This window comes from Myxocyprinus asiaticus, chromosome 31, assembly GCF_019703515.2.
Source record: "Myxocyprinus asiaticus isolate MX2 ecotype Aquarium Trade chromosome 31, UBuf_Myxa_2, whole genome shotgun sequence".
NCBI lineage: Eukaryota > Metazoa > Chordata > Actinopteri > Cypriniformes > Catostomidae > Myxocyprinus > Myxocyprinus asiaticus.
The window spans coordinates 44,371,240-44,386,394 of NC_059374.1; the positions used below are offsets into that span (position 1 = coordinate 44,371,240).

Here is a 15,155-nt window from a genome sequence, read left to right on the forward strand (position 1 = left end):
AAACCAGCTAATTCCAAAGGAGTAACACACATTTTCTTGCCACTATATATATATATATATATATATATATATACACATACATACATATATACAATGCATTCAGAAAGTATTCAGACCCCTTCATTTATTTTTTTCACATTTTGTTATGTTGCAGCCTTATACTAAAATGCTCTAAATTATTTTATTTTTCCACATCAATCTACACTCCATACCCCATAATGACAAAGCAAAAACCAGATTTTTGATAACTTTGCAAATTAAAAGAATAAACTGAAATATCACACTGGCATAAGTATTCAGACCCTTTGCTATGACACTTGAAATTTAGCTCAGGTGCATCCCATTTCTCTGGATCATCTTTGAGATGTTTGTCTTTGATTGGAGTCCACCTGTGGCAAATTCAGTTGATTGGACATGATTAGGAAAGGCACATACCTGTCTATATAAGGTCTTACAGCTGAAAATGCTTATCAGAGCAAAAACCAAGCCATGAGATCAAAGGAACTGCCTGCAGAGTTCAGAGACAGGATTGTGTCAAGGCACAGATCTGGGGAAGGCTACAAAAAACATTTCGGCTGCATTGAAGGTTCCCAAGAGCACAGTGGCCTCCATAATTCTTAAATGGATGAAGTTTGGAACCACCAGGACTCTTCCTAGAGCTGGCCGCCCGGCCAAACTGAGCAATCGAGGGAGAAGGCCTTGGTAAGAGAGGTGACCAAGAACCCGATAGTCACTCTGGTTGAGCTCCAGAGATCATGTGTGGAGATGAGAGAAACTTGCAGAAGGACAATCATCACTGCAACACTCCACCGATCTGGGCTTTATGGCAGAGTGGTCAGACGGAAGTCTCTCCTCAGTGCAAGACACATAAAAAAGCACCTAAAGGACTCTCAGACTGTGAGAAACAAGATTCTCTGGTCTGATGAAATGAAGATTGAACCGTTTGTCCTCAATTCCAAGCGTCATGTCTGGAGGAAACCAGACACTGCTTATCACCAGCGCAATACCATCCCAACGGTGAAGCATGGTGGTGGCAGCATCATGCTGTGGGGGTGTTTTTCAGCGGCAGGGACTGGGGGACTGGTCAGGGTTGAAGGAAAGATGAACACAGCAAAGATATACAGAGATATCCTTAATGAAAAACTGATCCAGAGCGCTCAGGACCTCAGATTGGGCCGAAGGTTCACCTTCCAACAGGACAATGACCCTAAACACACAGCCAAGACAACACAAGAGTGGTTTAGGAACAACTCTGTGAATGTCCTTGAGTGGCCCAGCCAGAGCCCGGACTTGAACCCAATCGAACATCTCTGGAGAGATCTGAAAATGTCCACCGACGCTCCCCATCCAACCTGACAGAGCTTGAGAGGATCTGCAGAGAAGAATAGCAGAAAATCTCCAAATCCAGGTGTGCAAAGCTGGTCGCATCATACCCAAAAAGACTTGAGGCTGTAATCGCTGCTTCAACTCAGTTAAGGGTCTGAATACTTATGTCAGTATGATATTTCAGTGTTTTCTTTTTAATACATAGAAAGGATTACTTGGTCCCAAACTAGCTAGCCCCTAAAATTACACAGATCAGGGTTTAAACTGTATGTAGACATGTCCCACATTTTTGTTAACAGGGTTGTAAAACTTGCAGAGCTTATATAAAATACATGTAAAAATAAATTAGCTTATATAATATTTTGTATGACCACCATGCGGCTGATGATAATTCTTTTCTGAAGGTTAAAAATCTCCTTTCATAGTCCATTTGTTGAAAAATAACAAAACATACTGACTTTTTTATTTATTAAAGAGTTTCAGACAAAGTGATGGATAATTTCCACATGAGAATCAGAAACACTCAGAGACAAATGTGTGTCCAGAGAACAGCTCTTTATTACTTTATAACAAGTTAAAACAGAAGATTAAAGACATACGAACTAGTCTCATAATAGAATGTGTTTATAGTTTTAGCTAATCTTTGTTGTTTACATTCTAAATAAATATTATCGATATAGTTCTGCGGATCACGCTGTATGTCTTTATCAAACACGCACAAGACTTCAGTTAATCTTCCTCTTATTGCTCGTTTGTTTCCTAAATCAGTTAAAACTCTCACTGTGTGTGTGGGCGGAGTCTGTTATCAGACCGGCTCTCATTGGCTGCTTAGTTACAGGAAAGTGCAACATACAGGGAAAGAACACAAGTGTTTCCTGTCACACACATGAATGCATACACACATTATACACACACACACACAACGTTATAAACACTTGAATGTACTCTGCAACTCATTACCACTCATCAAACACACAACTACAAAACCCTGTGATTCTGAAACTGATCCAGCAGATCATGTGATCAGGAAACAGCTGGTATTCTGACCTCAGAACAGTTTTTAGCCATGTTCACATCAGCGTATAAAAACAGATAACAGTCGAGAGCACAAATCACATTATTACTTCATCACAAGTGCACATTTGTGTTATTAAATGTAATTATACTTATTTTACCCCTCAGTGATGTATTGCATTACAATAGAGATATGAATATGTATATATACTGAATTGAGCTGGTAGCTGTGTGATGCAGATGAGTGTGTGTGTGTGTCTCTTAGATGTAACAACTGCATTATGGCTTGTATCTGATTGTGTTCATGAGTGTAAGCGTCTGTGTGTTGTGTTCATTCTAAAACCTGATGAATGTACCGTGTGTGTTTAACCCCTGCGAAGTTCACGTAGTTCTGCCGCCACTTTCCTCAACTCGGTTTCAATCTCTAACAGCTCCTGACAACACAGAGAGAGAGAGAGAATTTTAGCACACATTGGGTATTTTGTACATTTACAGAAATGTACAAAAATTGCACACTGTGCCACTCAGTTGGCATGATTCACGAATGGCAAAAAGACATGCCAAGGTTGGGTTGGATTATCTTTTGAACTATAGGTGGCGCTGTCTCCAAACTGCTCAATGATGCATACCAAATTTCTTATAAATCTTTTGAAAACTTTTTGATAAAAATCAATGATATGGGTATCCTTGAAATCCTCATGACCCAAGGAATCCATAAACACCAAACTCATGACTTTAGGACATACGGTTAAAATAAATTTATGGACAAAAATAGCAATTTTTCACATTTCTTGACCCATAGGTGGCGCTGTCACCAAACTTTGGATATACCCTCAGATCATGGTCCTGATGAAGCAAACCAAATTTCGTTTCAATATGACAAACCTTTGGCAAGATATAGCCTCTCTTCCTGTTTTATGTCGACCTCATTAAATTTGTGTTAATGTAACTTTTCAACAAATTCAAAAATCAAAATGTGGTATTATTCATTCTGTGCGGATCAGTCTGGAGATTATTTTGAGCCACTGTTTAGGCAAATCGGGCAAAGTTTAAGGAATAGTAGCGACTAAATGTCATAATCCAAGATGGCGGCCACTGTTTTAATTTGTATCATCAGGAGGAGCGTAATTACATGCAAAAAAGTAGAGTTTGTCCTGGAGACCGCAAACTTGATATGGGGCTATTTGTGCTCAGAAATTACTCTTCGCCTTACAATGACTTAAACGCAATGAGAAACCAAGGATACAGTTAATGCACAAAAGAACGCAAGTACATATTTCTATTCTTTTAATTAATTGCGTACAGTCCATTTACACTACCAACTTCTTACGAATGTTCTGTCTTTGTTTATATCTCTGGTGCTTGACATGGAATGAACTATATAATAGGATGCAGATGATGCCGGAGAAGAACCTCGAATTAAACTGCACTTGACCCAGCCCATTTGCGCATTGGACGTGCAGTTTCGGCAAACTTATTTGCACCTACACATGCATGCTTGCATGAAAATACCACAACCTCATGGCCATGCCCACTGAATTTGCACTTATGAGTTATGGCATAAAATAGGACCCATCATCCCGTACGTAGAGGCACATACAAGACCCTTAAATAAGCACCTGGCCAGGGTTTCATAATTGCCGAAAATAGGCAGGATTTGTCTTTGTTTTCACACTGAGAGAGAGAGCGAGAGCGAGAGCAATGAAGAGCCAGAGCATGCCTAAAACATCTTGATACATTTCTTAAAAATTACTCTACGCAATCCATCCTGCAATTACACTACGGACCCTCTGTTGAGAAACACTCCCCTAGACAACCCCCAACATCCTGTTTCAAAAGGAAACATGTCAACACAGGACAAAAAACTGTGTTCGTCTTTAAAAATGTGGTTGAGTTCTCTCATAACGATGTGTGTCACAAACATACCTCATCTTCATCACCGTCTTCCTCTTGCTGTCTGTCCTCCTCTTCCTCTCGGTCAAACTGTCGTGTGGCTTCATCACTGGCGTTCTCCATCTCTCGCTTCTGCTGGAGCTCTTTCCTGTCTGTCTCTCCTCCATTCTGTGGACCCGTCTCTCTCTCCCCCTCTGTTGCATTCCTCTCCTGCATGTTTTTCATCTTCATCATCAGCTCCTGCAGCTCTTCCTGTTTCTCTTCTTTCTCCTGTTTGTTCCAGCTCTTGGTGTCATTCATCTCATCCTCCGGCAGCTCCTTCAGCTCCTTCTCCACCTTCTCCTTCTCCACCATCAGCTCCAGCCCGTTCTTCTCCACCTCCTCCGACTGAACATTCTTCATGTGTTTCTTCTCCAGTCGTTTGTTCTTGAGTTCCTTCAGAAGTTCCTCCAACTGCTCGTCTTGTCTCCTCTGCATCTCAGTCTCTCTGATCTCATCGTCCAGAAGCTCCTCCAGCTCTCTCTCATTCTGTTCTTTCTTCATCACCGTCTCATCTTCATCTTCCTTATCACCATCATCCCACTCGTCCTCTCCGTCGGTGTCATTGTGTTCATACTCGTCTGCCTCGCGGGTGTATTTTCGCTCTCTCTCTTTCTCTGGAGCAAAACGAACACATCTCAGATTGTCTCCAGAACTTCACTAGATAAAACCTCAAAGGTACAAATAATTCATAAATACTTCATTTATTTTTTTTGGTTTTCTTTTAGGGTTTGTGTTCATCCGTAGTCATTATAATTAGCTTAATATAAAAACAATGGTATCTCAGTAGCTCCTCATTTAGATAACCGCGTGTTTGTGTGTGTTGTACTGACCTTGTTCTGCTAGTTCCTGTAATTCTCTAAGCAGACCATCATGTCTGTCTTCAGCATTTAGAACAGCATCTGAAACACAATAAAACAACCAGAACACAATTACTTGCGATATATATATATATATATATTCATAGTAGAGATTAATCAGGATAGTTAAATGATCACCAGTCACAGTGAGACTAAGGAACTTTGTATTGTGGCACTTTTCATGTTAAAGTCTCCTTCAGATTAATTGGTTATGTTATTGTATTCCTCACAAGTGCTCAAAGCAGAAAAAAACATCAGTGGCATTACTCCCCTTGCCTATACATCATAAGAAAATGTTCCAATGCAGTTTAACCCTTTAAGGTTTTTTTGTTTTACTCACAGACAAAAATACAGTGAGTAATAGCTAAGTATATGTCTTCAACAATTATCTTGGTGTTGCTTATATGCCGTGTTTTCACTTATAACTTCGTGAAAAATAAACCGAACATAAAATATGACATACCATTATTTAGAGGAGGTGATTATCTTTCAAACGAGTCCACACACAAGATAATCAGATGCATAGATCATTAGATAATCCACATGAAGCACAATGTTACATATGACCACCAGGAGATGGCGCCAAATACATGACACAGACTCAATGATGACTCAAATGACACAGAATGAAACTCATTCTGTGAAATCTCATTACTAAAATCATGTCTGCATGCTATGCAAACCTTTAGTCGTTGTTGTGTTTGCATGTGTAATTAGTTCTTATGTACAATTATTATGTTTTATTTGTTTGGAGGTGTTTTTGGACACTATGATAAATTATTTTTGTAATGTTATAACTTTTGATTGCTTTGTCATATCAACACAAAATGTTTCTCAGTTACAGTTGACATGATTGGGAACAAAACAAAAGCAGTTTTTTGGAGCCACCTTATTTACACCCAGAGATATATAATGTCAAATCATTTATTTATTTTTGATTTTTCAGCAGTTTCTTAAGCTGAGAGTCTCAGAAAGTATAATCTTTATCATGAATCAATTTGAAAAGTTAGGGTTTTTACAGCCGAATAGACTAAATATTAAATGACACAAATTACAATAAAATGTAATAAAAGTAAAAGTAATCTCTTCAGTAATCCAAAGTCTTTTTTGAGTGTAACTGTATACTGATTACCAATGATTGAAACTGTAACTGTAGTGGAATATGTTTTTTGTGAAATAGTTTTGCGTTCCCTCCCAATAAATGTACCATGGTTTTACTAACATAACAATATTTTAACCATGATATTCATAGTGAAACCATAGTGATAATAGCCTACAGGAAAATGAAAACTATGATAATAAAAATCATAATTTTGTGGTTATTATGGTTTTACTATAGTAATATTGTAGACTATATTAACTATAGTTTTTGGCAGAAATCATTTTTCTATTGTAATATTGTAGTAACCATGACTTTTGTAGGCTAACCATGTTTTGTTTTTCAGTGGAAATCATGGTTGTACTACAGTAATATTGTAGTAAGTATGAAAAGTAATTTAAGTAACCATGTTTTTTTGGCGGAAACAATGGTTTTAATATAGTATACTGTATCCATATAGTAACCATGTTTTTCCTGTACAGCATATTAACCATGGTGATTCTTGTGGTTCATATAGTTTTACTACAAATAGCATGGTATTTGTAGTAAAACCATAATAATCGGGGGCCTGGGCAACTCAGCGAGTACTGACGCTGACTACCACCACTGGAGTCACGAGTTCGAATCCAAGGCATACTGAGTGACTCCAGCCAGGTCTCCTAAGCAACCAAATTGGCCCGGTTGCTAGGGAGGGTAGAGTCACATGGGGTAACCTCCTCGTGGTCGTGATTAGTGGTTCTCGCTCTCAATGGGGCGTGTGGTGAGTTGTGCGTGGATCGTGGAGAGTAGCATGAGCCTCCACATGCTGTGAGTCTCCACGGTGTCATGCACAACAAGTCACGTGATAAGATGCACGGATTGACGGTCTCAGAAAGGAGGCAACTGAAACTTGTCCTCCGCCACCCGGATTGAGGCGAGTAACCGCGCCACCACGATTGGGCATTCCAAAATTGGGGAGAAAAGCGTATAAAAATTAAATTATATATATATAAACATAACCACAAAATGATGATTCTTATTAACATAGTTTTCATTTTCTTGTATTATTACTGTGGTTTTACTATGAATATCAAGGTTAACATATGGTTACTATAGTAAAACCATAGGTAAATTTATTACAAGGGAATAAAATTCCCACCCTGTCCTCTAAGGGGCTCTGTATTTAAGAGAATATTTAAATGTAGCTTTAAAAAACAACAACTGTTTTTTAATGTAGTTAATTAAAACTTTTCTCAGTTGTGATTTTAAAACAAATGTATGTAATTTTGTTTCTTTTCTTTTCTTTATTTTTTTTTGGTGGGGGGGATTTTTGCCCTTTTTCTCCCAATTTGGAATGCCCAATTCCCAATGTGCGCTAAGTCCTCGTGGTTGCATAGTGATTCGCCTCAGTCCGGGTGGCAGAGGACGAATCCCAGTTGCCTCCGCGTCTGAGACCGTCAACTCACGCATCTTATCATGTGGCTTGTTGAGCGCGTTGCCACGGAGACATAGCGCGTGTGGAGGCTTCACGCCATCCACTGCAGTGACCACGCTCAATTCACCATGCGCCCCACCGAGAACGAACCACATTATAGCGACCACGAGGAGGTTACCCCATGTGACTCTACCCTCCCTAGCAACCGGGCCAATTTGGTTGCTTACAAGACCTGGCTGGAGTCACTCAGCACACCCTGGGATTTGAACTAGCGAACTCCTGGGGTGGTAGCCAGCGTATTTTACCACTGAGCTACCCAGGCCCCATTTTGTTTCTTTTCTTAAAAGAGTGACTGAGACGAATAAACACGGCATTACATTTGAAAGGAAATAAATATAGCTTATATTAAAAGGCACATTTCAGGGAATTCAGAAGTTGACATTAGTAATCGCGCTAACTCCAAAAGCATGATTATGATAAAGAAATTACCAAAGTTATCGAGGTTCGTGGCATCGTATCTTTTAACGGTATTTAAAACCATTGTCTGAGGCAGATATTTAAAGTAAACAAGATCTCCACACCACAACTGATGTACACCATTGTAAATCACACCTCAAAACATCACATAAAAACAACTTAAGTGTGTTTAGTGGTTTAACATTAACCTTTAAATCTGATTACAGTATTACAGTACTTGTCTTATTGTGTTGTAGAAAGAGACAGAGGAGAGTGCCAACAGTTTATGCTGGTATGTAAGAATAATTCCCAGTAATGCCCACTTCAAGCGCTGTTCCTCACATGTAAGTGACTTTGAATAAAAGTGTCTGCTAAGTGAATAATTGTCAGTTTATCTATATTTCCTCCCAACAGTAGTAGTGTTAGGCATTATGTGTCGTTTTACACATCCACACTTCATAGAGGGAAACTAGCTAATTAATCAGCATGTGACCTCAGACAGCAGTAGAATCTCACCTGTCTCCTGTACGTCACAGTCTGCCATCTGTCCATCTGTGGTGCTCCTCACACTGGCATCTTCAGGGTCACAGTCACCCGTGCCCTAGTGTTCACACACGGGTTAATTCTCACATTTCTATCAGTTGTACTGATAATAAAACAGTAAGAGAGAAACAAAATGAAAATGTCTCTGACCTTCACGTCCACAAGAGGGAGACATCTCACTGTACAGAAGAGAATAGTTTAAATAATCTCAATTAGTCTTTTGACTACGAGTATTAAAGCTGTACTACATAACTGTGTGCTCTCTAGCGACATCTGTGGTTGAAAATTAAAATTGCAAGCATTGCAGAAGAACACGTTACGTCAGTCGTGTTTCGGCACTGCGCTTCCGGTGGATGAATCTCATGATTTGAGTTTACCTGGACATCACCTGTGTGTGATCATGACTGGAAGATATTCAGAGCCGGAGTCATAACGTGCTATTTTCATGTTGATATTATGTTATATGATTAAACATTTAAAACTGAAGTATTACTTGCTTCGATGAAGATAAACAACACTCTTATTTACATATTTGAATGAATTTTACACTTATAGCGCTTTTCTGACACTACAAAAATTTATTTAATGACTTTAAAAATGTTAAGTGATGTAACCATCAAGTTAAAGATGTTGTAAGTGTTCCTACTCCCTGAGAGATATTAATGTAATAAGTGTTGTGAGATATCTCACCGGTCTCTGTGACAGCTCTAGACTCTGTAAACAACAAACAAAAATGTGTCCGCGGTCTCTGACGCTTTCTGCCTGTCAATCATTATGTGCGTTCCCATAGTATTGTAGTTGCAGCGAATTTTTGAGACTTAATGCCATTTTTATGCCATGTTGTTCATAACAGTTGCCAGTTGAGGGCGCTGTTTTACTGCTGTTGTTTTTGACAGCATTTCTCCTCATGGTGGTCTGAATAGACCTTTTTCACACTCCGGGTTTTGGAACGCGGAAGTAAACGTTTGCAGGGTAAACTTCGACAGCGGTGAATGGGAATGAATGTGAGATCACAGCAAATATTATTTTCACTTACCCATATGCTCAAAGACCAAAAGAAAAAAATCCACTATTATGTTTGAATGACATTCCAGAAGAGTTAATATATAAAAAGTGGTGGATTAAGACAGATGGGAGAAGATGCCAAATTTACGGTCACTCTCTCAGCAGCTGTAATCGAAACCCCCTCGCAGCTGTGGTAATTCGTTTTTTAATACTAACTCCAAGGTAATATAACACAAAGCATAATATTATAAATTTACACTCAATATTTTACAAATGTATAATATTAAAAAAAAATTGATTTACGCGGCTAAGTAAGGTGGAAACGCATCATCACAGTCTGTGAAAAAGGTCTATAAAGCTCATTTGGTATCTTTGGTGGGCGGGGTTTTGAAAAGAGGGGGCGTGGCTAATCCAACAGCTTAGTCTCGTGGAAGTAGAACAGCTGAAATCACTCAGAGCACCTTTAAAGTATTAAAATACTTTTCTTGCACCTTGAATACATGAGAGAATAGATAATTTAATCATTCAAGTTGAAGTTTTCAAATGTATTTTTCAAGATAATATCATACATTTTTTAGTTCCAAATATCAAGAAGTTTTCTTAGTAGTACTCCATTTGACCTACAAAATGTGCATTTTCATAACAAAATATTTTACATTTCTGTTTAATGTCACACAACAACAATGCTGGTTACACCACCTGACTTTAATTTGATGGACAACTGTTTTCAAATGTTCATAATATTTTAAAACAAAATTGTTTCACAGCTTACTTTTTAAGAAGTAATAAAAGATTTGCAAGAATTTCAGCTTTTAAAGGAATATTCCAGGTTAGGCTCAATCGACAGCATTTTTTGCATTATATTAATTAACACAAAAATTATTTCGACTCGCCCCTCCTTTTCTTAAAAAAAAAAAAGCACAAATCTGTGTTCCAGTGAGACACTTATAATGGAAGTCAAGGCAGCTTATAATTTGTGAAGCTTATAATTTTATAAAAGCACTTACAGTGGATATAAAAAGTCCACACACCCCTGTTAAAACAGCAGGTTTTTGTGATGTAAAAAATTAAACAAAGATAAATCATATCAGACTTTTTGCACCTTTAATGTAAAAATTACAACTTATGTAATGCCACTGAAAACCAAAGCGACACATTTCAGAGAGAAAGAATACAAATAAAAAACTTAAAATAACTTAACTGCATAAGTGTACACATCCCTTTTATAATTGGGTATGTGGCTGTGTTCAGAATCAACCAATCATCAAGCTCATGTGAAACAGTACACACCTGTCTTCACCTGAAGTGACTCTGATTAACTCCAAATAAATCTCAGCTGTTCTTGTAGGATATTTCTGTATGCTACTACAAGAGCCATGGGCCACAAAGAGCTTACAAAGCATCAACGGGATCTCATTGTTGAAAGGTATCGCTCAGGTGAGGGCTACAAAAATATTTCCAAGGCATTAGATATACCATGGAACACAGTGAAGACCGTCATCAACAAGTGGAGAAAGTATGGCACAACAGTGACATTATCAAGAACAGGACGTCCCTCCAAAACTGACGAGAAGACAAAGAGAAAACTGGTCAGGGAGGCTGTCAAGAGGCCGACAGCAACATTAAAGGAGCTGCAGCTCTTTCTGGCAAGTACTGGTTGCTCTACATGTGACAACTATCTCCCGTATTCTTCATCTGTCTGGGCTATGGGGCAGGATGGCAAGACGCAAGCCTTTTCTGATGAAAAAAACATCCAAGCCCGGCAAAAAACAATATCTAGTCTCCCAAAACCATGTGGACAAATGTGTTATGGTCTGATGAGACCAAGATTGAACTTTTTGCCCAAAATTGTAAAAGGTATGTTTGGCGCAAAAACAACACAGCACATCAGCAAAAGATCACCATACCCACGGTGAAGCATGGTGGTGCCAGCATCATGTTTTGGGGCTGCTTTTCTTCAGCTGGAACTGGAGCTTTAGTGAAGGTGGAGGGAATCATGAACCAAGTTTCAGTCAATTTTGGCACAGAACCTTCTGGCGTCTGCTAGAAAGCTGAAAATGTAGAGATCTTTCACCTGTCAGCATGACAGTGATCCAAAGCACACATCCAAATCAACAAAAGAATGGCTTCAGCAATAAAAGATGAATGTTTTGGAATGGCCCAGCCAGAGCCCAGACCTGAATCCTATAGAAAATCTGTGAGGGGATCTGAAGAGGGCCGTAAACAGGAGATGCCCTCACAATATGACAGATCTGGAACGTTTTTGCAAAGAAGAGTGGGAAAATATTCCCAAGTCAAGATGTGCCAAGCTAATAGACTCTCTTATCCAGCTGTAATAAAATCAAAGGGTGCTTCAACTCAGTATTAGTTCAGGGATGTGCACACTTATGCAGTTATTCTAAGTTTTTATTTTTTCTCTCTGGAATGTGTCATTTTGGTTTTCAGTGGCATTACATAAGTTGTAATTTTTACATTAAAGGTGCAAAAATTCTGATATGATTTATCTTTGTTTAATTTTTTACATCACAAAAACCTGCTGTTTTAACAGGGGTGTGTAGACTTTTTATATCCACTGTACATTAATTCTGATGTTAAAATGTGTGTATTATTTGAGCTGAAAAGTTGTTTAAATCATTTTTATGGTCGTTTACAGTTGCATTACGTAGTCATGGCAACAAAGTAAAATTGGCTATAACTTTAACCTCCTGAGACCCGAGTGTGACTGCTGTGTGCATGATCCATTCCCCTTTTTGATTTGTAACTAGTAGCACCTAATAAACATGCAGCAAAAAAAAAAAAAATCTAGAGCAAATTGTTTCCCTAAATCTGATGTCCTCATGTGTGGACAGCGGGACTAAGTTGTGAAATTTTAAATAATATCAAGCTATAGAAAGTCCGATTTTTTTAATCAAATAGTTTATTATGTTTCCAGGAGTGTTGATTATTCATGTTTCTGAGACGTTACAGACATTACATCAGAAATTAGCATAATTAATTCTGATTCAAAGTAATGTCCAGCATCATCCAATCACTGTCAATCATGTTAAAATAAAATGATACATTATAAATTCTGAATCTATGTACTGATTATCATTGTCTCATGTCTGTCAAACATGTTGAGTGATCCAAACATCATCTGCAGCCTGAAACTGAACTTTTGATCAGATTTTAGGAGTGAATGCACTTAACTGCATAGAGAGCTATAGGATGCTCCCTTGCTCCCTATTTAGTGAATGACTTAACCTCCAGTGTGCTGTCTGTCTGCACTGGTCTCAGAACAGTTTGAAATGCACCTTATTTTCATCCTAACTCATATAAAGCCTCTGAAAGACACATTTATCAGCTTTTGCATGAATACATTTATTCTCAATGTGATAATGTTCAGTAAATATAGGAATATATTTATTAATGTTAATGAATAGAACTGTATTGTAGTGATAACAAAATAAAATATAACAAAATGTATATTAAAATGAAGTGAAATGACCCACAGATGTGTTAGAGTTGAAAGTTATTTAAAATAACATGTTTTTCTACTTTTGAGGAAATGCAGTTCCAGTGTCCACATATGTGCACATCATGTTTATCAGCATGTTGACGCTCGAAGAATGAACTGATTTTTTAAAGCGGCATATCAAATGAAACTAGAGACTCTACTCTTTACACCCAAACAGGTTTCAGTGAAGAAACTTAAAGAGATTTCTTATCAGAGGCACTTTTGTTGGTGCTGCACATGTAGAAACGCTTCACGGAAATGAAGTTGTGTCATGTTGTTGTGTCACGTGACTCGTGCGGCTGAAGTTTCACCCTTAAATGACAGTCTAGAGTCTTGTGAACAGTATTCAGTCCGTTTTTATTCATTTAAATTATGCGTTGAGTATAGCAAAGCCAAAATACAACGTCCACACGTGCACGCGGGGTCGTACGAGGTTATAAAGATACGGTTAGTAAGTGGTTTTATGACAGTAAAATCATGTTAACACACATATTGTTTATGTCTTGTGTCTATACTTTTGAAACAGTGAGTATTTTAATGTTTACAGATTGACCCCATTGACTTCCATTGTAAGTGTCTCACTGGAACACACATTTGTGCTTTTATAAAGAAAAGACGAATCGAAATTAATTTTGTGGTAATCCACATTATGCCATAAATGCTGTTGATTGATCTCAACTTGTATTGAACATTTAAATATACTGGACAGTTACACCACATGACATTTTTTACTTTAACCCCGAGAAAAAAATATCAAAATGACTTTAAACTCAGAAACTAAAAACATAAGCGTCAGTGACGTCACTGACATAAAATAACCCTGAAAACAAAACACAGTATACAATTGTGTTTAACTAAAGCTTTGACAAACGTTTAACAGTGAAAGCAGCCTCGTTTGTAAGCAGCTTTAAGAAGATTAAACTCTTAACAGGATCTTCATTCTCAATCATTTACATATTTAACACTCATCATGAATTCATCATTGCTGTTGAATATTCATGAAGAGGTTCATTAAAACATGAATAATAATGAGGCCTCTCTGTTGGCGTCTATTGGAAGAATCTGATGTGTTTATTGACTTGCGTTTGTCCTGCAATATAAATGCGTTTCATCAACACTTTAATGATCATCAAAACCGTTAATTAACCGCTAATCTTCTAATTTTACAGTCACGGTTGTAAATGTATATTTCAGACACACTTAAGCCTGTTATTTCTGTCTCACTTTAAGAGCTCAAATAAACCAGTTAAACACTATACAGCACAAATATCACATATCATAATAAATCAAAGATGTTTGATGGTCAATTTTGAGGGCAAATTGACTGTATTATGTAACATGGTAAATCCTGCAGTATAATGACGTCATACATCCGTTTATATCGCAGATATCTCCATCAGATGCGAACAGAAAGATTATTTATAGGTACCGGACATAAACTGATTTTCATCCATATGTTTTGGTGTAATAATTTCTGTAATGTGTATTTGTACTCACCTCCAGTATACAGAACACACACCGCTGTCCAGAAAACAAACAGTCGCATCATACACACACACAGCAGGAGAGATGATGAAGATGCTGATGATGAAGATGAAGGTTTGATCACGGATGTCTGTGGTGTGACTAAAGGAAAATACACCTGGAGGACATGATGAACCCTGCGCGCTCCCGCTGCATGCCCGCGCACTGATACTGTATGCGCGCTCCCGCTGCGTGCCCGCGCACCAATAAAGCCTGTATGCGCGCTCCCGCTGCGTGCCTGCGCACTGATACTGTATGCGCCATGCGCGCGCACTCAGGGTTGTTTAGAGACATGTGCAGCCACAATAACATCAATAAATGTAAATAACAACCGAATCAATTTAGAATCGTGATTTTAGTAGATGTTGATTAAATACTAAAGCCATGTCTAAACAGCTTGTTACTCGACAAACCCAGATTGAAACCCCAATGAAGCTGTAAAAAAATCAGCAAGTTGAAGTTTGGATTCAAAGCAGCTTATTATCA

General features: G+C 38.1%; 1 protein-coding gene across 1 annotated transcript; it reads right to left on the reverse strand.

Moving 5' to 3' along the window:
• Positions 1 to 1,860: 1,860 nt before the first annotated feature.
• Positions 1,861 to 14,851, reverse strand: LOC127421833 (uncharacterized). The gene is made up of 6 exons (XM_051665000.1): positions 14,643 to 14,851; positions 8,795 to 8,823; positions 8,618 to 8,702; positions 5,106 to 5,174; positions 4,267 to 4,889; positions 1,861 to 2,774 (listed from the first exon to the last, which is right to left on the reverse strand). Exons 1-6 carry the CDS (start codon positions 14,692 to 14,694, stop codon positions 2,706 to 2,708), a joined length of 927 nt encoding a protein of 308 aa, XP_051520960.1. The 5' UTR covers positions 14,695 to 14,851; the 3' UTR covers positions 1,861 to 2,705.
• Between the last annotated feature and the right edge of the window lie 304 nt (positions 14,852 to 15,155).

What these genes read in the sequence shown, in the direction of transcription:
- LOC127421833 (XM_051665000.1), bottom strand. Translation starts at nt 14,694, where the DNA reads ATGATGCGACTGTTTGTTTTCTGGACAGCGGTGTGTGTTCTGTATACT. An exon ending in TCCCTCTTGTGGACGTGAAG is followed by an intron (nt 8,703 to 8,794) that starts GTCAGAGACATT and finishes TGTGAACACTAG; the next exon opens with GGCACGGGTGACTGTGACCC. An exon ending in ACAGGAACTAGCAGAACAAG is followed by an intron (nt 4,890 to 5,105) that starts GTCAGTACAACA and finishes GTTTTGCTCCAG; the next exon opens with AGAAAGAGAGAGAGCGAAAA.